The 25,044-nt window shown below is 39.1% G+C and overlaps 2 protein-coding genes and 1 long non-coding RNA gene across 6 annotated transcripts; all 3 read right to left on the bottom strand.

Annotated features, from left to right (window-relative positions):
* Positions 1-1,341: 1,341 nt before the first annotated feature.
* On the bottom strand, positions 1,342-2,016 carry LOC131301559 (uncharacterized). The gene has a single exon (XM_058327921.1). It carries the CDS (start codon positions 2,014-2,016, stop codon positions 1,342-1,344), a length of 675 nt encoding a protein of 224 aa, XP_058183904.1.
* A 9,297-nt stretch (positions 2,017-11,313) lies between these two features.
* Positions 11,314-20,040, bottom strand: LOC131301782 (bifunctional protein FolD 1, mitochondrial-like). Of its 4 annotated transcripts, none has more exons than XM_058328211.1 (7): positions 19,918-20,040; positions 15,665-15,966; positions 15,149-15,465; positions 12,971-13,207; positions 12,685-12,852; positions 12,230-12,428; positions 11,314-11,795 (listed from the first exon to the last, which is right to left on the bottom strand). In XM_058328211.1, the coding sequence occupies exons 2-6, from the start codon at positions 15,852-15,854 to the stop codon at positions 12,258-12,260; spliced, it is 1,083 nt and encodes a 360-aa protein (XP_058184194.1). In that variant the 5' UTR covers positions 15,855-15,966; positions 19,918-20,040; the 3' UTR covers positions 11,314-11,795; positions 12,230-12,257. The 4 variants fall into 4 exon arrangements, with proteins under 4 accessions (XP_058184194.1, XP_058184195.1, XP_058184193.1 ...); XM_058328212.1 differs by lacking the exon at positions 19,918-20,040 and adding an exon at positions 19,258-19,635; XM_058328210.1 differs by lacking the exon at positions 19,918-20,040 and adding an exon at positions 16,724-17,067 and having other exon boundaries at positions 11,314-11,798; positions 12,234-12,428.
* Positions 20,041-22,767: 2,727 nt separating this feature from the next.
* LOC131301781 (uncharacterized) lies at positions 22,768-24,700 on the bottom strand. The gene is made up of 2 exons (XR_009191428.1): positions 24,411-24,700; positions 22,768-23,135 (listed from the first exon to the last, which is right to left on the bottom strand). It is a non-coding gene; the product is annotated as an uncharacterized LOC131301781 (long non-coding RNA).
* Between the last annotated feature and the right edge of the window lie 344 nt (positions 24,701-25,044).

Raw genomic sequence — 25,044 nt, 5'->3', positions numbered from 1 at the left:
TAGAATTTTGCTAGGGTTATGCATTTTCTCTATAAAAGGGCTTTAACCTCATTATGTAAGCCTATTTTATGTAATTAAATCCCCACTCTTTTGTTGCCTATTTGATGTCCCTAATGTGCCTGGACATATAGAATACATAATATGCACAATTGACTTATACAAAACCAATGTAATAAGTAACAACTATACAAGAACAATGCAAGGCCAAACAGACCACAAAACAAACCGGAGCAGTAGATGCATTATTGAATCCAAAAGGAGATTAGCTTTAACTATGCTAATAACACCAATGCCAGCTCAAGGACCGGGAAAACAAGTTCATTCAAACCATTGGTGCTTACAAAACAAAGCATAACCATAGTAGTTCCATCAAACCATAGCAGTTCCAAGCAGTTCCATCAAACCATACCAGTTCATACAAAAACTACACCAAATGTGCATAATAACACTGCACCACATACATATATCTGTGGACTGAAGATGGATTAAGTCTGGCCACCTAATACTATTTGTGCACCATACAAAAAGACAACTATTTGCGCACCATTAACAAAAATATGCAAGACACAACACCTGCATGCAGATTATGGCCTACTTCCATAATTTGAATCAAACCTCTTGTCATTAGTAGTTGTTGTGATAGTTGATATCTGAGAGGCCTGTGTTGCTTGATCGTAGTTTGTTGGGATATTGACCTGTAAATGGAATACAAAATTACTGAAATGTAACTAAATGAGATACAAATGGAATGCAAAATTACTGAAATGTAACTAAATTAGTGATATAATAGCATGATTAGGAGGTTTTTACCTGATGGCCTCCATTTTGAGCACCACCTCTGATTGGCACAGCAGCAGCACCACCTCTGATTGGCATACCAGTAGCACCACCCCACCCTCTACTCCCTTTCCCTCCACCCCTCATCTGCTGAGCACTCACACCACCTCTCATTGGCATACAAGCAGTCCCACCACCTCTCATAGTCACACCATCTCCACCACCCCTCCTTCTACTCCCTTTCGCTCCACCCCTCATCTGCTGAGCACTCACACCACCTCCCATTGGCAAACAACCAGTCCCACCACCTCTTATAGTCAAACCAGCTCCGCCATCCCTCCATCTACTCCCTCTCCCTCCACCCCTCATCTATTGAGCACTCACACCACCTGCCATTGGCATACCAGTCCAACCACCTCTCATAGTCACACCAGCACCAACACCCCTCCCTCTACTCCCTATCCCTCTCATTGTTACACTAGACCTACCACCTCTTATTGTCACGCCAGACCTACCACTTCTCATTGTCACACCAGACCTACCACCTCTCATTCCACACCTGAACTACACAATAGTCCCACCATCCCTCCCTCTAGTCTCACCACTTATCAATTGAACATCAATAGTACCACCCCTAACATCAGAACTAGTGCCAACCCCATCTGTCTCGACACTCCTATTTGGTATTGGTGCAGTACATGTCCTTCTATTATGACCATGTTTACCACATCTCCCACAGAAAACCGAATTTTGTCCAACTTTCCTTAACTTGTTTGGATACTTGGGATTGATGTACTCTTCTGCCCCAAGGATTCTTTTCTTCTTAGGCCTTCCTTGCTTTATCCTCCCAGATGGGGGTATAACTGGGGTAAATCCAGTCTTGGGCCACATGCTATACCCATTGATAGGGTTGATAAGTGGTTGGTAAGCATTCATATAGCTTGCCTTAGAGTACCAAGGACTGATATACCTTTCAACTTTATCATATTTTTCTTGGATTGCAGCAATAGCATGGTGGCATGGTATGCCAGTTAGGTCCCATTTCCTACAGGTGCAAGACCTTTTGCTAAGGTCAACTGTATATTGCTCCCCTTCCCCACACCATACTTGAAACTGAAGATCTCCAAACCAGCAAGATTGACATGTTGCTGACCAATGCAGGTTTTCCTCTAACTTAGTATAACAGTTAGGTAGCAACTCATTGGTAAACTTCCTAATCCAATCCCTTCTAATCAACATTCTCCTGCTAAAATAACATCTGATCCACTATAACATTTCTATTATGGGCTTTTCTCTCGCCTCTAATATTGATTCGTTAAATGCCTCACACAGGTTGTTGCACACCATGTCATACTTCACTATGTCTTTGAAATGAGACCTGCTTCAATACTTAGGGGGTTCTTTGGCCAACCAATTATAAGCCTCTTGGTTCTCAGCCTTCATCTCATCATCAACTACTGCCATTTTCTCATTACTCAACGACACTCCAACAAACTCTACTTCCTCATCCACAAATGCCTCATACAATCCATCATCATCACTCTCATGATAAGAGTGGTCACTGTAATATATATTGTCAGTTGAAGAGTCGGTGTTGTCTTCCAAATCTCTAGGTTCCTCCTCTTCATTTACATCATCCACTTTAATACCAAAATCAACATTGAACCCAATACCCTGTTCCATATTATCATGCTCCCACCCAAACCCAGATTCCAAACTAACAGGCCCTAACCCAACATCAACTTCTGATTCCAAATCAAAAACTTCAACCTGAGATGCTAAAGTAGAAGGCCCTATATTTTGGGGTTCTTGATCCAAATAAAAAACTTCAAAGTTTGGGTCATTTTCATGGGCTACACTGCAATTAAAACTACCCACTTGGCTTTCAATTAAGTTCACTTCTCCTACATGTTCCAGATACACTATTGCAATCCTATCCTTGTGCAAAAATTCCATCATTCCATATGCATCTTTGCTAGTGATAATTGGTACAAGCCCATTATCTAGATTACATTTGGGCTTCTTATAGTAAAAGGACACAGGAGGGGCGTACCCAAGCATCTGGGCCATGGCTTCCAATTCAAGCATTAAAATATAGTCTGGGTCTAGGCCATATATTGATTCTATTTTTCCCCCATTATACACTTTCATGGGCCTAAAAGTAAAAGTACCACCATGATGCACTTCAAGGGCAAAGTCAGTAGGTCTTTGAAAACCCCCTACATAAAAATCACATGTGCACAGATCCATAAATATACAGTCAAAACAGAGGAATGTGACCACATAATTCCATTTATGGTATAACAAAACAAAAGGGAAAGCAACATATTCCCAGAAAAAACCCTACTTTAATCCTTTACCAATAAAAAGATTCTTTTATGCCCTAAAAAGGCCAACAAACACGTGAAAAACTATGCATGCATATGGCGTATATGCGATATATATAAATGGTCTAAAGATTATTGAAAAATTAAGTGCTCTAATTTTTAATCCGTTTGAACCGGTTTGAAGATCTTATTTTTCTGATCATTTTATCCTAAAGGGTCATAATTAATTTTTGACTCTAGGGCTCTTGTTGGTTAGTCCTAATAAAGTCATAGAACCAAATATCTCTTAGGACTAACAAACGAGAGTCCTAGAATCAAAAATTAATTATGACCCTTTAGGATAAAATGATAAGAAAAACAAGATCTTTGTACTGGTTCAAACGAATTAAAAATTAGAGCACTTAATTTTTTTATCTGCTTTTCACCAAACAGGGCCTTGCAGCCCTTTTTTCCCTAGTTTTTCTTGCCACAAAATGTCGCCGTATTGAGGCACTACAACCCAGTGGTGACTTGGGCCACCACAGGCCCCCCGAGTCCATGTGTACATGGAGTCATGGACATAGATATTCACGCACTCATTTAGTAGACCATAAAAAAATAAACCAAACACAGTCAGACCTCAAAACTTTTTTATTCAGCCTAGAATCGTACCTGTTATTTCTGCATCCCATTCCTCAAAATCCATTCTCAGTTCAAGTTAAGAAGGCGACTACAGTGGAGTAGTCTCTTCCTCTCTCTTCCTCTTTACTACTATTTAGAGATTTTTTTAGATCACGTACAAAAAAGAGGGTGGGAGTGGGGGTGGGTAATCTTCATGCACGTGATATTCACGCGAAGAGGGGTGGTGAAATACCATGGTTGCCCCTCAGTTTGACGGGGAAGTTAAACAGCGTGAGCCTCAAGAACCCTTTAAAGTCAAATTGAAAACGTTGGGGACTAAATCTGTGCAATTGATACGTTGGGGACCAAAACGGAATGGATTGAATACTTAGGGGACCAAAATGTCAATAAGCCGTTATATTTGTATGTGAGAGAAAATGATTTTGGCACTCCATTTTTTTAATGATAGCACTCCAAAACTTGTCAGTAGCGTAAAAATTATACATATCAAGGCATATTGAAAGATAAATTTTGGAGTGCCATCATAAATTATAAAAAATTAGAGTGCAAAAATCATTTTTCATTTGTATACATCTTTTGTTAGCGGGATTCAAAGTTATACATAGGCCTGAACCCAAAACATCTCGATAAGGCTCGAATCGCTTTCCTTATAGAAAGACTAAGAGATAACCGCAGCTGTACATAGCCCTGAACCCAAACACTCTGACAGGGCTTGAATCGCTTTCCTTATAGAAAGACTAGGAGATAACCGATTGACTACAAGTCTGTATTGACTTGGCTAATTTATTTCAGAAAACCTATAGGGACCGACGGGTCCCTATCGAAATTGTACAAAGGGTCGTGCAGGGCCTTCTCCGGCCGCCAGACGATCGATACCTTACATTATTTATCATACCTAATTTATCACCACAAACTCTCTCCTCCCTCTTTATTATGCCCTAATTGCCCCTAATTTATCACTACAATCGTCTCTCTCTCTCTCAACCCTTTTAGATGGAGAGATTTCAAGAGAAAAGAAAAGAAATGGAGGGAGAAAGAAAAGAAATAGAGGGAGAAAGCTTTCTCTCACTTCTTTGGATGATTAAAGAGGTGAAAAAGGGTGAGAGATGGTGAAAATAAAAAACCTCTCATGGAGCCATTTTTTTTCACTAAAATTGTTGAGATTTGGTGAGAAGAGAAAGTTGAAGGTCTATCCAAATGGCATGGTGAGAAAACATACTCATTTCTTTTATTTTCTCACCATCAAGAGAAACCACTCATTTCTTTTCATTTCTCATCCAAGCAACAAAAGAGTTGTTAACGTTTAGCTCCATCGCCCCCTCCTCATTTTTTTTCTTCTTCTATCTCTCTTTCTCCTCCCTCTCTCTCTCTATTGTTGCTAGAAATAAATCGAAGGAGTAAGACGAGTCACCAGAATCAAAGAAATTAAAATGAAGTCACACTCTCAACGTGGACTAACTACACATCATGCCCGCCTTCGATTGTAAACGTAATATATTCATAATTTTTTAATAAATAAAATATCTCTGACTCAATACATAAATAACCAATAATGCCATACTCACACCATCCGTAACACCGTCAATGTCTCAAGTTTGCTTTCAAAAAGGGTTCGCGGCCCTACATTAGATAAGTAGTAGAGAGTGAAAAGAAAATTTAGGTTTTATGTAGAGACCCGTATTTTCGAAAATAGTTTAAAGGATTTATTAATATTAGAATATGGAATAAATGAGGGATTTGTTGGATTTATTTGATTTGGGGCTTAATTGATAAAGATTGAAAGTGGAGGGAGTGCAAGTGTGATAGTGTGTGTGTCCTAGTATATATGTGTGTGTGTGTAGGGGTGTAGGGGATTAAAATCCCCAATCCCATTCTCTCTCTACTCTCCCGATCTCTCTCTCCCCTCTCTCGGCTCCTCTCCCTCTCTCACTCTTCCACCCAAATTTCACCAAAACAACTCGAAACCCAAGACAACCAACCTCCAATCCATCATCTACGCGCGTATTGGAGCTCGTACATCGGTGGCTAGTGCTCGGTGGAGGTGTATTGCTCTCGGAGTCGATTTTGGAAGCTAGAGCTCGATCTCTCGTTGGGGTTCAACTTTGATGCTCGAGGTAGGGGTTTCTTACACTCTCTAAACGTTTATGAGATGAGTTTGTGCCATAAATCGTGCTTGTGGTTGTTATCGTTGTAGTTGTAGTGGGATTCCTTGAAATCTGCAAAAAATCTGCTCGAACACCCATCTGTATCGATACTGCTCTGCTCAGTATCGATACAATAATCTCTGGAACGAACTTAGTTATTGAAGTATCGATACTGATTAAATCAGTATCGATACAATCGCCTCTGGAACGTTTTTAAGGCCAGTTGTATGGATACTGAATTTCGTAGTATCTATACTTCAATGCCTTAAGGCCAAGTTTTGTTCCTTGTTTCGACTCCATTGTTTTGACCCCCGATCACTTCCAACACCTCTAAAATACCTATAAAGCATCTCGTAGCTTGGTTGTTCTTTGAGTAAGGATTCGTTGATCGTTCCTATCCCTGAGACACTCGTTGAGCGAAATCGTAGTACCGTTGTGAAAGAAAAACGCATCGTATCACTGTTTAGGAGTACCGTAGGCTCCACGAGGTGTTGTGTTGGGTATGATTGGTGGAGGTGAGCCGACTGAGTGAATCGAAAGGTGTCATAAAAATTTGTGTCTTCATGATCCGTCTTGTTGTTTTTCTTTCAATTCTTTGGGTGTTTATCCCATGAGGTCTAGGTGTCAACAATAGCAAGAGACATGCCGTAGGATGGTGATGGGTTAGTATGTAACGTGTGGTATTATGGTCTACTTAAAGGGAAGGATGAGTATTAATTTATTAGTCGGAGTCATGCTATGGTTGACAGTTTGGAACGTTTCGAAATGTAATCAATGTGGTGTATTGTTAGATTGTTTAGAATACTTGAAGTTTAATCGATGTCGTGATAGAACTGTTTGGGATGATTAAGTTGTGATTGATTGAACGGCCTTTGAATTCGATTGAATGATTTGATGTTTATGAAATGGGAATGTGGAAAGAATGTAAATGTTAAATGGACACAAAGAGGACTTCAGGGCTCTTAAATGAGTAAATGCCTGGCAGGAGCTAAATGCTCATATTGTATGCTTTCAAGGCTCTTTAATGAGTAAATGCCTGGCAGGAGCTAAACGCTCATATCATTTGTCTTCAGGGCTCGTTGTCGAGTAAGTGCCTGGCAGGAGCTTCAGCTCAGACTTTTAATGATACGTTATTGGTTTATGAAGTTAATGAGAGGATTTTGGTTATGGTTAAAGGATTTTGATGAAAATCCTCCGATATTCTTGAGTGAATCACGGTTTCCGGTATTTGGGCACAAATGAATGGATTCTAGTATTCAAGCTCCAATTACGGAGCTTGACTCGTAATGGTCTGATTTTGTTTTCACAAGTCATTTTAAAATCAAAGGGAAAGTTTCAAGGGAAAAAGATCTGATAATCAGTAATGTGAAATTGAGACAGATTATGGTGTTCGCGCATGAAGCAAATGAAGTGGTTGAGAGTCTGTTGTAGGTTTGTTTAGCTTGATGTGAACTTAGTACAATTTCTAGTTTGACATGTGCCATGATAGGAATCTCGATAAGATGCTTAGAGCTTTGAAGTCGAAGTATGTCTGTCTATTGTGGCAAATCTCCGTTGTTCGTGTTTGTTCATTGAAAACTCATTCATCTCTGGTGTATATTTCATCGCATTTTCTTATAACTTGTGTAAAGATTTCTCTACTGGGTGCGTGTTTGCTCAAACCTATTATCATTTCAGGTACAATACAGGAGCAGTGATGTGAAGTGCATGACTGGCATCTTTGTTTTAAAGGTTGTTTTCACGAGCTACCTATATGTTTGTAAAATAAATTGTATTGTACTGTACTGGAATGCCATAATTTGGAACATCGTATTTGTGGACAAGTTTGAGGACTTGGGAATAGTATTGTATTTGAGGTATTATATGTACTATTGTGAGGATTTATATTTCAAATGGTATTGTTATTTATGTTGGAAAACGAGGGCGTGACATTTTACATCTTTCCAAGTCAAAAGAAATAAAAATAAGACAACATCTTCATCACCAAAATATGATTTACATAGATGAACAAATGAATCCTCAATGTTAGATTTCAAAAGATGTGTCAATCAATCCACGCCAAAACACTCCATGCTATTGGCCCTAGTTTGTACCTGGAAAATGAAGGATTGAGATACATTAGTTCAGTAGAAAAATCTACACTAACTCTATATGCATATAAGATGACTGGTAGAATGTAAAACGGAAGACAAGTAAAGATTTTTCATATCTTTGGAAATCGAATATTGAAATGAACACACTTTACTATCTGGGCAACAATTTATCATTTATAGAATCATTCCCGTTGAAGTTTCCATTTCAATGTTGATACATCATGGGTGATTTACATTCCGGGAATTCAGGACCCCGTACATCCCCTGCCAAGCGACACAACATTTGGTGGACCTAGTCCGGACATTTGGGACCCTGTCCGTCGACCTAGTGACACACCCGAAGGTGGACCTAGTGATAGTCTGTTTATTGCATTAGATATCCACATTTCAATTTCAAACAAATATAATATATTATACCTCACAAATTCTCATAACATCCATATCATATCATCATTACTCGACTTTTTATGTCATCACACATCAAAGATGTGCCTAAGAGTTCAATAAAAAATGGGAAAATGACGGCCCATGACGTGTTTTGATAATTAATATCCGCTAAGGACATTTTCAGCATTAAACATTTGTTAATGCTGAAAATGTCTTTGGCGGATATTAATTATCAAAACACATCCTTGTTCTTCATTTTCCCATAAAAAATATATTGAGGTCCGAATCTTGCTCTATGAATCTAAGAAGACGGATGTCCAAGGGTCATTGGCATATGTTATTTCAATGTTGCGTGTGATTTGGAGGTGTTGAGAATGTGTTAGAAGTGATCGAGGGTCGAAACAATGGAAGAAAGAACATAGCATAAAATTTCCAAGTGGTACCGGTACTGGGGCAAACATAAGTACCGATAACAAAATCAAAAAATTTGTGATAGCACCAATACCACCTAAAACATAGGTACCGGTACTAGTTGGGTTTCACAGTGCTATTTACAGACTTTTGACTTATTTCAACAAGCACCCAAGGAAAGATCAAATTATCAAACACTACTTTTGAGCACGAAATCAAACGCTACTTGGTTTTCATAGTTTTATCAACTATTTAATGCATTAAAATTTGGGAGCTGATTTTGCCACGCCCTAAATTGTTAATGCCACTCCCCTTTTTGTTTTTATTGTGTGAAGTTAGTAGAATACCCTTGTTCTTTATGATGCCTACTTTCTCTCACTTGCCAAATGACTGACTCACCCTTTTCTTTCCTGCTACAAAAAAACCTCTATTCACTTCTTTTCCCTCAAGAACGAGATCCCATTCGAATCTGGGGAATCCCCTTTTTCAAAGGCAGCAAGGGAGGAAAGAGGTTTGGATAGGTTGCAATCTCCAGCGAGGTTGCATCAGCAAAGAAGGGTACTCATTGTTCCTATTCCAGCCAGTGCACATCCACTATTCTTCCTTATTCTACCAGGTAAGTGTCAATCCATCTTCACCAGTGACCATTTTCCTTCTTCATCCCCTTCCAATTTATTGTCTATTCTCTTTCTGAGTCAGTCTTTTGTTTGCAAGTTCCACAATGGATGATGATGGTGAAGACCTTTGTGACTTGCCACAAACCATGGAATTTACTCATGAATATTTTTCTAAACTAAATGATATAATAAATCTCACCGCCACAAGTAACATTGAAAAAATATCAGAGATGTACAAATCATTCAACTCTACAACTGATTTTGGTAATATCCCTTCATTTATGCTTGGGTTCTAGATCTAGGGCTTTTTTTTTTTTTTTTTGAAATTTATTCTTCTTCGGCTTATGCTAAAATAGAGGAATTTTACTTGTGAAGTTTTTCCAAGTTCTAACTAATTCTAGGTTCTTCTTGTTTCTGGAAACACTATGGGTATTTTGCACCTCATTTATATACGACTGGTTTGGTCCCCACCTACTAACTTGGTTTTGGACTATAATTTGATTAAGTCAATTTTTTATACCTACTATCAAGACCCCACATTCATATTATAATTTGACTACTTCAATTAGTTCAATTTTTTATACCTACTAATTTGCTTAGGTTAATTTCTTATTCGTATGATAACATTAGAACTCTAACATTGAATATCCACTTTGTGGATTCGTACTTTAACGGGTGGTGACATAGAAAATGAAATGACCAAAGCGGACAATGTCGAGTCTAATGGCTAAAATCATTGTTAACCGAGAATTTTTCAACTCGAGAAGAGCTCCTTGATAGGGTTTGCAAGGTGGGATTAATGGAAGGCTATGTCACAACAATCAGGAGATTGAAACTAGGTCGTTATGTTGATATTGGTTGTGATAAAGGTGGGAAATATCGAGCTCGTGGCACTAGTATTGGATGAAAGGAAAAAAATATTGGCATCTCGCCTTATAGATTGTCCTTTCCAGATAAAGGGAGAAAAGAAAGTTGGTGAGAGTTGGAAAGTGGAGATTAAAAATGCATCTCATAATCATGATTGTCAAGCGATATGTCCGGACATCCCTATTGCCATCGTTTTTCACAAGAAGATATGTTAAAGCATAAGACAAATGACATTGGCCGGTATACCACCTCGACAAGTTCTTTCTTCATTGCGGCTGAGTGATCCAAGTTGTAAAGCGATAGCAAGGACAGTGTATAATGCAAAAAATGCCATCACAAAAGAAGTTTTAGCAGGTCGTACAATGGTTCAAGCATTATTTGATGAATTGGGTAAAGGAGATTTTTCTTTCGACGTAGAACGTGATGGAGATGGTCATTTGACTCATTTGTTTTTTGCACATCCTTCTTCAATTGCACTAACCAAGAGTTATCCATATGTCTTTGCAATGGATTGCACATATAAGACGAACAACTATAAGATGCCATTGCTTGATATAGTGGGAGTTTCAAATTTTAATGGATCATTTTATTTTTGTTTTGCCTTCATGCAAAAAGAGGAAGAAGAAGATTATGTGTGGGCATTGGAAAGATTCAAAAAACTTTTGCGTCATGACCAACAACCTTTGGTGATTTTATCAAATAGAGAATTATCACTAATGAATGCTATTCAACTTGTTTTTCCAAGAACTGCTCATGTTTTATGTGTGTGGCACATTGAGAAAAAAGTTTTATCGAAATGTAAGTCACAATTTGAAAGTAGAAAAGATTGGGAGACTTTTTTATCAACTTAGACTAATGTGATTGAGACGGTTGATGAATCTTCCTTTCATGAAGCTTGGCATCTGCTTGAAGTTCAATACAAGGAGAATGAATATGTTATCAATTATCTCAAGAATACTTGGCTTCCTTTCAAAGAGAGATTTGTAAATGCATGGATAGGGAAACATCCACACTTTGGGCATCGTGTCACTTCAAGGGTTGAAGGTGCACATTCAACACTCAAGAGATATTTGACAGTTTCCATAGGTAATTTCCGTGAGGTAAGGGAAAAAATTTGTCTTGCAATTGACAATCAATACAATGAAATCAAGACAAAAATTGCTAGTGAAAAGCTTCGCGTTACCCATAAATTTCAGATTCCTATGTTAAAGGAACTTGTTAGTCATGTTTCCTTCTTTGCACTTGGAGAGCTTTTCAAGCAATGTGAATTGGCTCGGACAGATTATGTCTTGGGTCCTTGTACTGGCCATTTCTCAAGAACTATGGGTCTACCTTGTGCACATATCATGAGAGATAAGAAAGATGGAACTTTGCTACTTGATGAGTTGATGATATACATCCACAATGGAGAATTGATAGATCCTTTACTGATATGAATGGGTAGTCGTTGCTCTCCCAAAACCAAATCCTTCTTCCAGCTGCCCTGCTTTCCGTCGGGATAGAGATGAGAAGTGTTGGTATGTATACTGCTTTTGTGGCTTCTCCCCGCCCCTTCTGAAAAATCATGAAACCATATTGTGATCATTAAAATGTGTGCACTTGCCGCTCGGTGGTGTAAATGCTAATGACGACCCTGAACCTGTCCCTTTCCGGTACTTTCAACGTTTAGCTCTATTCTGCTGTTCATTCTGAATGATGTTTCTTTTTTGCTTTCAAAGGTTTCCTAGTGGACATGAGTTGACATACAATGGCCAATTAACTTTGTTGTTCGTTTACTATTTGAGATAATATCAAGGGCGAAGTTCCCTGTCTAAGTTTTTTGATTTGGCTTTACACACACTACCTCTCTCAATGACCTTATAGTTTTCTGACAATCTTCAACTTCCACATCTGAAACCCAATCCTCTAAATGCGAGCAAGTGTTCATGGAAGTTTCACACATACATGAGCAATTGAGAAAATCTCAACATGAACGACATAATAACTTACATTACCCTGCAACTGCAGTCCGTATTAGTGAAAGTTGAATGCACGCTTGGCGGAGTTGAGTGTGTTGACAAGCAGCATAGCGATTGTCATTGGTCCCACTCCTCCGGGCACAGGGGTGATTGCTGATGCCACCATCACTGCTTCTTCATAGCAAACATCTCCCATAAGACGATACCCATGCTCACTATTTGGATCCTGCCCATCATGAATACTTCAAACAAAGGGAGAAAAAAAAAAAAAAAGGCCCTTGCAAAATGCTATTCCATATGCTTAGCAAAAAAAAATGCTATTCCATAAACAGTCGATGCATATTCTGATCATTGTTTCTTCTTACTCATGAAACAGGCAGCAACATATTTAGCAGTTTCTCAGTTTTTTGAAACTCGCAGCTAACATATTAGTGAGCTCATGCAATTTCTACACTTAAGGATTGACATGAATCTACTGATACCTCAACAGGACATGTTCCAATGTCAATAACAACAGCACCCGGCTTAAGCCAAGTGCCACGGACTAGATTGGGCACTCCTGCCGCTGTGATTACAATGTCTGCTGCACGGGTGATCTGTTCTGGATTACTTGTGAGTGCATGCACAGTGCTCACCGTCGCGTGGTGCCGCTGCACAAATTTTTTCCAATGAATGCGAACTTAATCCCCATGATGAAGCATAAGCTACACAAAACATTCAAAAGGACGATGAACAAGAGGCAGGAGGAGAGGGAATATCCGGTCTTGCCTGTAAGAGCAAAGATGCAGGCAATCCAACAATGTTGCTCCTCCCTATTACCACTGCTTTCTTACCCATGATGTCCACACCAGACCTCACCAGTAACTCAATGCAACCTTTTGGAGTGCATGGAATAAACAGTGGTTCCCTTCCCCTCATGGCTAGATTCCCCATGTTCAGTGGATGAAAGCCGTCCACGTCTTTTTCCAAACTCACCAAGTTCAAAATCTTCTCCTCATCCAAATGCTGTACCAGATATTTGGTTACACATCCACATAATGCCAACAAATTTTCTTGTTTCAATCTGTACCTCAAACAAATGGCCACTGGTATGCATATGAGATATATCACAACAGACTTACACATAACGTTGTTTAGTGCATCTCCGCTAAGACATTGTGTCAGTTCATGCTCAAAGTCTTGTACGCTTGCCTTGCTCTTACTTGTGACTAGCGTACTACCAAATAGTCTGGGAAAACAGGATTTCTGACCATCTAACAAATCTAGATGGGGAAAAAGTTCACATGAATCACAAGCAGTAGCTATCCATGGTTTAAAATTCCAACCCAAGGCTATAAAGGAGAGGATCTATCTCGATATTGTTGATACAGGTAACCGAGGAAGACGCAACAGAAATCTAGCAAGAGCCTCCCAGAAGCTGAAATTACTAGTGCTTCTATAATTCTTGTAAAATAAGTAGCATGGACTTATATTGAATTTACAAGGACTTGGGTATGCCTTATAGGTACAGTATGAGTCTAATATTCATCACGGGAAATGCTAAGATATCCATATCCTTATATATATGTTCCTTTCATTTTCTAGGAGAATTGTGTTTATAAGTTCCGTTGGGGAATTTCATGCAAGAGTTCACTGTAAAGCTTGATTGCAAAATAGACTTGCTAGATGAATATCCAACTAAACGTGGCAGACATGTATTTCATGCCCTTATCTGAGTGTCAATTGACAGACACGAGTACTTTATACAATTTCGAAAGTCCATGTAAGGTAGGTGGCATAGGGAGCATCTAAGGGTTTTGAATCTGTCGGCCACAGCATAACAGCGAGGTGCAAATAGTGTAATGGTATAGGGGAGTACCAATGAATGTGTAACAGGAATCAAACTTCAAAGTCGTGAACTATTTTTAAGCACTAACAAACTCTAAAAACTACAACCATAGACTTCTTCTAACTTTATCTACAATAACTTGAACGACTTTAATTGGCTCTAATCCACATGGCACCCCAAAAAAAAAAAAAAAAATTTATGTGAATTCTTTGAAGGGTCAAGACCAAAAAGGAAAGAATTTCTTATAGCAAAGTTCATCCTGCTATCTAGAATAAATAGAATGATGTCTTTATTGAACTTACATAAGAACAAGTCAAACTTTTCTTTCACCATGGTAGGATAATACAAGTATGTGAATTACATCAAATTGGACATAAGCCCACAATTACACTTAGCCAAACTGATAGCGCCATCAATGGAAAATTAAGTAAACAAAGAACCCTCATTCAAGGGAAGAAATAATCAATCTTTGTTTATGACAAGGATTAACCCCTGGCCTCCCTTAGGAAGGGTAAAAGGGGAACCAACTGCACTAACCCTGGTTGGTTTAAGAACAAAGCAAACTTAAGCCAACATTGGGTGGAGAAATCGTGATTTAAATAGTATATATATTAAAACAATTGGCTGAAAAAAGGCATGTTAAAACATCCTAACATCCAAACCTCAATGATTTGCATGCCATCAAATATCATCAAAGAATAAGATGTGATTCTTAACTTTTCAAATTAGTATCTCAATCATCTGAAAGTTCATGGTTTGATTTCAGAATTTTAACACAGCCATATAAAATATGAAAAATTAGGTGTAGCAACTCTGATTCCCGATTTCCCATAACAATCGTGTACCAGCGTGCAAGGCCGTTACAACTGCAATATCCTCGTATGCAACAAACGGGGCTATATGTTCGCAGAACCCCAAGATAACACGACATGTCGTGCCTTATTGGAAAATAAACAGATAAACTCGTAATTAAAGGAAGTTATGATTGACCAATATTGATACCATAACTGTTGTGTAATGGCTCGTACACATGGTAATTATCTTTGTCTTCACTAGATAGTGCTGTTATGGAAGACAAGTAGGGTAAGAGATAATCTGCAAAGAGTTAGAGAAATTACATCTGGGAGAGGAAGTTGCACTAGAATACCATGAACTGAGGGATTTCCATTAAAGCTTGACAAAGCCTCACAAACTTCATCCTTGGTACAACTATCAGGCAGTCTGGCCATCGCAAACTTGATTCCAGCCTCTTCGCAAGCCTTTCTTTTGTTACGAACATAGGTTTGAGAGTCTTTTCTATGACCCACCAAAATAACAGCTAGGCCAGGAACCTTCCCAATGGACTCCTTCATCCGGATTACTTCAGCAGCTATTCCTGCTCTAATTTTCTCTGCCATCAACTTCCCATCAATTACTCTAGCTCTTCGTTCATTAGCTGTCTTGAACCCAAAAATCAAACATCAGAATAGATTAACAAGTGGGTGGATGAAGAACAAAAGCAATAGAAAGCTCGAGAGAAACAAATACAGAAATGGGAATGGGAGATAATTGTTTGAATCTGCATTACATAAAATGGAAGTTCAAGAGAGAGAGAGAGAGAGAGAGAGAGAGAGAGAGAGAGAGAGAGTACTTACAGCATTCTCCTATTGATGGAGGATCAAAATCCATGACGTTGGAAGTCCATACATCAGGGAGGTCTAGGGAAATAAGAGGAGGAGACTTTAACATCGGTTGACTGGGGTCAACCTTTAAGGTATGTACAGCCCTCAAGGTTGATGAAGACTGGATACTCTTTCTTAACCATTGATGCCATACAGTTGCCATGCTTTGGTCCTGTTCTGTTCTGTTCTCCACTTCCACTTTTTAATCCGCTTCCTTCTCCCCTCTCCAACCACTATATTGCACTCATTCTGTCCATCTCACAATTTTTTGCAAACTTTATGGTTCAAATATCTTCAGTAACAGGAATGCTAATGCACACATAAATTTTGCAAGAAAAAAAGAAATAGTAGCACTGGTGGATCGACGATTTTGATTAGAGGGGCGCCTATAGATCATAAACTTAAAAGAAACTTCCCACAATCAAGGATAATGAGACAGGACTAAGTTTAAACATACGTCACTAAGCAAAAAAGTTCATAACATATATATACACTTTAAAAAGCTTCTAAAATAACCAAAAAAATGACATATTTGTCACGAAAATTTCCCATGTAACGTAGAAGGGAGGTGTTTCATGATCCTATTTGTATCTCCTCAAGCAGAGATTGCAAGAGATCACTGGAAAAATGAAAGAGAATTGCGCCAAAACTTGGGGCAGCGGCATAGTTGTCATTTGTCAAGGGCGAAAGGCACTCCGAGGCGATAAAGTCTGCTAGGGTCTAGGCGAGAGGCGAGGTGAAAGCCTTTTTGAAGGGAGGCGAACCTAAACGAGAAAAAATAGCATACACTAGTATTTCAAATAATAAACACTAAGCCAATGAATTTTATGAAGTGTATCATCCAAAAGATCCATAAAAACATACACCAAATGTCAAATAGCCAACAACTCTTGCATAGAGAAGAACTAAACCATTCAAATCCACAAAACGCTAGGGGTTTTTTTCCCCAATTCATAATCATCTATGACTGTAAATGATTGTAGACTTTGTTCATTTATAAAAAAAGAAGAAGAGAGGATAGGATAAGTTTACCTTCTTGTTTGCTAGAGATGAGAAAGAGAGAGCTTTGATAGCTGCCGAGAGAGAGAGAGAGAGAGAGAGAGAGAGAGAGAGAGAGAAGAAGAAGAAGAAGAAGAAGAAGAAGAAGAAGAAGAAGATCTGACTGATGACTGGAATCACTTAAAGGTAACACCATAAACCCTTAAATCCTACAGTTGTGATCGAATTTGACAAAGGCAAGCTTTTTTGTCGCCTCTCACACCTTTCTTGCCTAGGCATTGCCTAGTTGAAGTCACCTGGCCTTGCACCCCTCAAGGCGAGAATCCATTGCCTTGAGGCGCCTCTCACTTAGGCAATCGCCTTTGACAACTCCGCAGCGGGTGCAAAGAAGATTTATAAGTAAAGCCCTATAGGCTATAACTGTTGGAAATAACGAGTCAATTATGTTCGGTTCCCATTTCATTTTAGTTTTAGTTTTGTTTTCAAATTATTACCCTACTTCTTTCTCCAATCATTATCCTATTTTTTCAATTATTACTTTCTCATCTCTCTCTATCTCTCTCCAATCATTACCCCTATTTCCAATCATTACCCTATTTCTCTCTCTACCCACTATCAAAACTAAACTAAACTAAACTCTCAACCAAACAAAACCATAGAAACTGCTTGAAATTTTAGTCCCACTCGCAACAGAAGCACCAGAGTAAAAATAAGCGCGCACACAAAAAAAACACACACGAGAAATTACGTGATTCAGCCTCAAACCTCAATGTGTACTCCACAGGTGAAAGAGAGCAATCCACTATAACAATGAAGATCACAACGGTGATATACAAATACCCAAGGCCCAATTGATATTTTCCCCACACCCCTTTTCTTCACTTGCTAAATCCCACAATGCTCTCAAAGTGGATAAATTGTGATGGCAAGCCCTGTCCTTGTCCAGTCAGTCCTATCCCACACCTGTTTAAACCTTAATTGCTCTCTTTTTCACATATCCAAGATAAGGAAAACCCATGGCTTTATAAACCCCCGTATGTGGCCAGAACTGCATTACCCATGAAGACAAACCAATTAATGACAACATATTTCCCAGAGGAACAATTACTTCCGAGAAAGAATATGGGAGCTTCCCAGGAGACCAATGACATACCCTTAGTTACATGAAGCGGGAGCGGGGGCGGGAGCGGAGGAGCGGATGATCACAGAAGTGTGGGAGCGCCATCGGGAGCGGTTAGGAAAAATTATTAAAATTATAAATATATTTTGGAATTTTATATTGTTAAATGTCAATATAAAAATATTATTCTACCACATAAAATATTACTATTAAAATTATAAGTTTCTAGTTATATTTCAACATTTTTATTATAGCACATGATTGCACAATAGAGCTCTTGTGCATATTAAGTAGGCGTAAAAGTTAAGGGCATTAATATGACTCTAGAAGGTTAATATCAGATGTGCTCACCAACAAGATCAAAACAACTTTAAAGGTACCAATTGCAACTTGAATCGTAAGTCTCTCAATAGTTTTTTGGGTGTAAGTTCCCGTATAGGTAAGGAACGAGTTCCCGTCGTCATTAGAACGGGTTTCTTGGAGTTTCCTTCGACGGGAACGCGGAAACGCGTTTCAGTCGAAGAAACGTGGGTATAGTTGAAGGTTCCTGCAACTAAGGACATACCCCAAACTTTGACCCTTTGAATTCTCTACAAAAGGATAACTAAAAACTTGGGACCCACATGGACAAAAAAAACTCCAGCAGAAACGAGAGGCCATACTTCTCTATGTTTGTCAATGGGAGACTTATACAAATTCATACACAGTGGGTTAGCCGGTTAGGGGTGACTCCCAAACCGTAACCCCTCCCATATCCTGATGGGTTACAAATGCCTTACCCATGCCTTGAACCTAACCCATGTAGTGTACTCTGAATTTCCCCGGTAGAGAGAGGGCACGTCGGATTCAGAGACAAGTTTGGACAGGCACGTCGTGTTGTGGAGGTGATGAAGAAGTAGAGGCAAAACAAACTCAATGCAGCAGTAACAAAGGTGTATAACGCCATGAATGCCACTTCGTTTTTTCTTCTCTTTGTTTGGGTTCTGTTTAATCTTGTCATCCTATCAAGCCTACAACAATTAAACTTCAACTACTACTATGTTCGAAAATTACTCCGCATTGAAATACGTCAACCATTTTTTCCATTTCTAACAACCTATCGAATTAATATTGTAATAATAAAGATTATTTTTCAGCCAACAATTTTCACCATTTTTTTTACACACTCACCTGCACCCAACACACAAACAAAGCCTGCACTTGACATGATTTTTGGTCAAATTGAAACCCTAAATAAACCAGATATTATGTTCGAAATATATACAAGAAATCGAAACCCAAATACCATAAATTGAACCCTATTCCAGTCCATATGCAAGAAATCGCAACCCTATTCTAGTCCATATGCAAGAAATCGAAACCCAAATACCAGAAATCGATCCAAAAATACCAACAAAATGAAACCCTAATCGCAGAAATCGGACAAAAAAACAGGTGTAAATCGTACCTCAAATCGCGCACCAGAAATTGTACAAAAACCCAAAGCAGAAATCGATCCACAACTAAAATCGCGCAACAGAGAAATCGCACCAGAGAATTGCACAAATCGCGCACCACAACACAAAAGCTATTTCCCCCTTTTTGTAAAGCGAAGAGGAGATGAAGAGGGGAAATGAGGGAGGGTAGAAAGGTCAAAAAACAAGGTGTGTTAGGCCGGATGAGCTATTGCGATCTCAAGAGGTAGCCAAAAATTATGGCCCCAAATCCCGCTTCGCCGGGAGAATAGAAAAAGGGGGATGAGGAAATATAGGGGTTTGGATGGATTCCAAACGGTGCGAAAAGAGTCACGTCAATACCTCATCCGGGTGTATTGGCTTATACACCCTTCACATATGGACAAGTTACCCGAATAACCCACCCCATTCCTATCCCTACCCTTTAACCATTTCTCCTTTGAGTAACCCATCATGACCAAATTTAATCAAAATCTTGGATCAAAGAATACGCAAGAGAAATTTAAGAGACAGGAAAATCCAGTTCCTATATGGGATCCAAAGAAAACCTCTTCATATGACACATTGACATTCACATGCCTATAAAAGATCAACTATAACCTTTCATTCGTCTTTTTTTCAAGTGAAGATATGAGAAAAAAAGGGCGATTCACCAGAAGGATATCCTCCTTTGAGAAAGACAATGGAAGTGATGGCAGCCTCCAAGAATTCCCAGTGCAAAGAGATAGCTTGATTCTTCCACCGGTTACTCTGCGTGTGTGTGAGAGAGAGAGAGATTAGGTCTGTATTTTTTCAGTAGTGTCGACTAAGGACAATCACAAAGTTCGGGGCCATGAGCTTATCGGATGGAAGAGTTTGCGGCCGGGAGTTTTTTTCAGGAATGCTACGTACACTACATCACTCACTACACCAGCCACTACACGCCCCAAAACGACGTCGTTTTGGGGTCCAAAAAAAAAAAAAAAAAAACGAACTCTCAAAACCAGAATTTCTACTCCCCTCTGCTTCAGTCGTTCCAGAGGAAGAGAGAGTGGGAGAGAGAAGAGCACCGCACCCAACGCACCGCCAACCACCGCCACCACCACTGCCGACGACACCGACGAAGAAGATGCCTCCATGACTGCCGAACACCACGGCCTCCGTTGTCCGATGAGCTTCGAATCACAATCACTAGTATCGATCTCGAACGCTAACGAAGAACTCGAGCACCACCGTTGCCGCCGTACGCCAACGAAGGTCTCTCTCTCTCTCTCTCTCTCTCTCTCTCTCTCTCTCTCTCTCCTCTCTCTCTCTCTCTCAGTTGTATCGATCGAACTAGGGTTCCAATTTCAATTCGTAGATATTGGGGATTTTAGCACAAAAAATTAGGGTTCCAATTAGTGATTCAATTTCAATCAGTTTTGGCTGTTGAGTTTTGTGTCTGATGATAGTTCGAATGCAGAGAGTTTTGAGACTTGACAATTTCTTAGACCACTTATATCCATTTTTCCTCTTTCTGTTTGAGAGACTGAACTCCCCACGGTCAGGAAACTGTATTTATTAGTATAATTTACATTACATGAGACTAAAAAAAGGATTGCAGGAGACTTTATTTTCCTCTGCTTATCGATATAATCTTCTTTTTTAACATTTTTGTTGCACCCGATTGTGCAGGCAGTTGTTGCTTTATTGAAGAGGCCAAGAATTTGGTGGTGGATTGAAGGAGGAGGTTATTCCTGTTGGCTCAAAGGGTAGTTTATCCATTAGTCATGAACATGCAATTGTCAGGATTTCGGTAAATCCTGTGGATAATTATTGCTTGTTTAGCGATAATAGCTAGCCCATGGCCATATTGTAACTTATTATTTTTGTGGAATTTACTCTGGATGATTGAGAAGTTAAACCAACTTGAGATGATACAATGTGCATGGGGAGTTGTCAATAATGATGGGTGTGATCTGTGTGGATCAGAGCAAGAAACCCATGATCATCTTTTCTTTTCTTTTTCAGTTGTGCATATTCTACTTGCATCGTAGGAGTTCCAAGGTCAAGAAGCATACTGTATTGAAGCTTTCTTTGGCTACTGTAATCTGTAGATTATGGCGTGAAAGGAATTGCAGGGGCTTCATGAAGCCCTTATTGTCAAGATTAGAACAGCTTTGAGAGCGTGCTTCATGTCGTTTAGGGTTCTAATTAGTGTCGAAGTGCCTAAAGGGAGCTCATAGACAGATGGTGTTGGTCTTGAGAGGCTTCCTGGATTGGAAAATCTATTTATGTTATTTAAAGATGTAGCATAGCATAGAATTGGAAAATCATTTCCGCATTATTTCTCTTCCTACTTAGTTTTGCACATTGAGATTGTTAATGCATCAATTGTCATGTATTGGAGTTTGGATTAAACGTGTAAGTTCTTGCTACAGCTTTTGAAGATGTGTTATTGATTAACTTCTTGATCTTATGTGGTTGATAGGTTATTGTCTGGAGACTATCACCAGATTGGGCTTTGTTGAGCCAATGCCTATTCAGTCACAAGGATGGCCAATGGCCTTAAAGTGCATGGAAGTGAAGGACAATGCTTATTATGCTGAAAACTGAAGATCAGAATCTTGTAATTGGGTGCTTTTTGCTTCCAGATCATCAAGATCATCAAAACTGCTACTGTCTCAGCAAGAGGGAGAGCACAAAGCAGTTCCACAACTCCAAAATCAAGTTCCCCTAGGTGTATGGAGCATCCAACCAAGAAAAGATGCTAGTGACACTTAGGATTTTTTTCATTTTGCTTGTAATATAGCTTAGAGTAGACGACGATGATGATGTTTGGCTCATGCCTCTTTTGTAAAACATTATGTATTTTTTTCATTGGAGAGCAATCTAGTTCTTTTTGCTATCACATGGTCAAGATATATTGTTCAAATGCTCAAATTTGTTGATAAGGTTGATGGATGGCACTGTTGGTTTCTTTTCTTTTAATTCATAGCAATCTAGAATGGTTTGTTATTGCGGCAACTTATTGACTAAAGATGACAATGCGTTTGACTGAGACGCTATGACGTCGGGCAAGACCGAAAACAAGAGAAACTCTGTCGAATTTTTTAGAAAAGACCTTGAGACACATCTTTCAATATACACATCTTGAAAGATGTATTGTAATCGTAATCGTATCTTGAAAAATGTATTGTGTCGTATCCGTATCCGTATCCGTATTGTATCCATATTCGTATCGTATCTTGAAAGATGTATTGTGTCGTATCCGTATCCGTATTTTTTGAAAAATTCGACAGAGTTTCCCTTTTTTTTAGTCTAGCCTGATGTCATAGCGTCTCAGTCAGCAGCAGTAACAACAAAAAAAGGGCAAAAACATCAGTTCATGGCAAGACATCATTCCCATTGTTTCAGAAATGTTCAAGGTAGATAGAACCTCTGAAGGATAAATAAATAAATCAGGCCTTGCCTTAAGAGCTTCAAGGCAATAAATCATCAAGAAACCTATGTAGAGAAGTTCCAAGAAATTGACACCATAGTGATATTTGAATTTCATAATGTACTACTCATTATCTCAAAATATACCACTCTGAAACCAATACAGCAACAAAAATGAAGTACAAACTTGTCTTTTTAAACAAGCCATGAAACATTGTCAAATTGGAGCAAAGGCCATGAGCCGAACATCATCATCATCGTCTACCCTAAGCTATATTACAAGCAAAATGAAAAAGAAAAATCCTAAGTGTAGCTAGCATCTCTTCTTGGCTGGATGCTCCACACACCAAGCGGAACTGGATTTTGGAGTTGTGGAACTGCTTTGTGCTCTCCCTCTCTCTTGCATAGCACCATTCAAAGTGGTGTCGTGGTACTCCTTGTTCTTGATCTTTGGTAGGATTCTTCTAAAAATCTGAAAGTAGATCAACAAGTGATCAACATAAGATCATGCTATAGTTTCTAGAAGCAAATTTTAAAGTTTGGATAATGTGCGCCAAGAATACAGAAGCATAATTAAATGGAAATTGATACAAACAAAGAAACTTGAACCTATGACCTTCACCTTGCAGAAAAACAGAACACAACTTGCAAAAAATGAGATTCTGTCTTTATTGGCGATCTAAATTACCTCAATACATAATAAGAAAATTCAAACCATGACAAGAATGGCAAGAAAATTGTGCTTAAAACATTTCGGTTATCAAATAATTCAACTATCAGTTAAGGATTAGCTATAGATTTTGCTTCACACTTGGTGGAGCAGTTGAACACATACCATGTAAAAGATGGGTTCGTGTGGAATGAGACAAAGTCTTGTGGATTTGCAGTCAATGTATCATATAAAATTGCATATGAACATAGTGCACCTAAAGAAGAGCAACTGACAAGCTTATATAACCTCTTGAATAAACTAGTGCACCTAAATCTAGAAAACCATTATGAACATACAAATACAACATATCCTACCTAACCTCATCAACAGACTATTGCATCTTAAAGACTTCAGTTAGCACACCTATGTAAGAGTCCTCCATTTGTGTTTTAGACGCAGGACATAAGAGTCTGGTATCCAAGCCGTATCCTTAATGTGTCCAACGTGTATTTGATGTCGGGGGACCACAAGCGGGCTAGGCTTAAATTCAACAAAAGTTTCTTGATGAGCAGCAAGTACATCGACAACATGGGGATTTTCCAAAACAAACATACAGTATAAGAAAGTCTGATGCAAAATGATTTTAACAGACTTACCATCAGCTTACTATCATAATACTTTGTAGACAATCCTCGCTCACTGTACAGGATTTACACATGAAACCAACCATCAAATGGGAAATGAAGAATCTTGGTACCTCAACAGAATCAATACAATCCAATAGACTACCATTCGGAACTGGTTTTGAAGCACAGTTCATTGCAAACTGAGATACCCTATTTATAAACTATTCAATGCACTCAAAAATAACATTATTTTGCTCCATTCGGAACTGGTTTTGAAGCACCAGAGTCCCCATTCAACACAATGAGGTGAGAATGTAGGTGGGTTGCAGTATTTTGCTCCATTTAACCTCAGCCTTTCAGTAAAATTGGAACCCTATTTTTTTTTTTTGCAAAAATCCCCAATATTTACGAATTGATATTGGAACCCTTGGTCAATTGATACCAGAGTTCGAGATCGAGAGAGAGATACCTTTGTCGGCGTATGGCGGCGATGGTGGTGGTCGAGACCTTTTTGAGCGTTCGAAATCGATACCAGTGATTGTGGTTCGAAGCTCATCGGCATACGTTGGTGGTGGTGGTCGGCGATCGTGGAGGCGTGTTCTTCGTTGGTTTCTTCGGCGGTGGTGGTTGGCTGTGGTTTGGGTTGGCTGTGGTGTCCCCCTCCTCCTCTTCTTCTTCTCCTTCTCCTTCTCTTACCCTACGTTGTTTTGGGGCGTGTAGTGGCTGGTGTAGTGAGTGATGTAGTTTACGTAGCATTCCTGTTTTTTTTAGTGCAAGAGCGTATATGACGAACACGATTTTGCAAAAGTTCGTGACTATGATGCAAAAGTTCGCGGCGATAGTGTCAAAAAATGAAGCCACGATGGAAAAGTCTACAGTGGAAGTTTCAAGTTTAAAAGCAAAATGATGAACACGACTTCACAAAAGTTTGTGGCCATGATGCCAATGTTTGCGGCCATATCCTCGACAGTCAGTCGTCCTCTCCCGCCCCACCAGCTTATACAGGCAGTTGCTCTCTCGTAGCTGAAAGCATGCGTCCCCAAAGTATCAGAAAATAGCTTCCGGAGCAACAAACGCTATGTGAAGTAAAGTTTGGAGTCTAG

Source organism: Rhododendron vialii, chromosome 9a (assembly GCF_030253575.1).
Source record: "Rhododendron vialii isolate Sample 1 chromosome 9a, ASM3025357v1".
Lineage (NCBI taxonomy): Eukaryota > Viridiplantae > Streptophyta > Magnoliopsida > Ericales > Ericaceae > Rhododendron > Rhododendron vialii.
Note: the sequence above shows the minus strand (reverse complement) of the source record. Positions and strands in the feature narration are given on the sequence as shown.

Excerpts from the sequence above, each read along its gene's own strand:
- LOC131301559 (XM_058327921.1), bottom strand. The coding sequence starts at position 2,016 with ATGTTGATTAGAAGGGATTGGATTAGGAAGTTTACCAATGAGTTGCTA.
- LOC131301782 (XM_058328211.1), bottom strand. The coding sequence starts at position 15,854 with ATGGCAACTGTATGGCATCAATGGTTAAGAAAGAGTATCCAGTCTTCA. Across the intron at positions 15,466-15,664 it reads TCCATCAATAGGAGAATGCT|CTAATGAACGAAGAGCTAGA; the intron begins GTAAGTACTCTC and ends GGTTCAAGACAG. Across the intron at positions 12,429-12,684 it reads TTGGAACATGTCCTGTTGAG|GATCCAAATAGTGAGCATGG; the intron begins GTATCAGTAGAT and ends CATGATGGGCAG.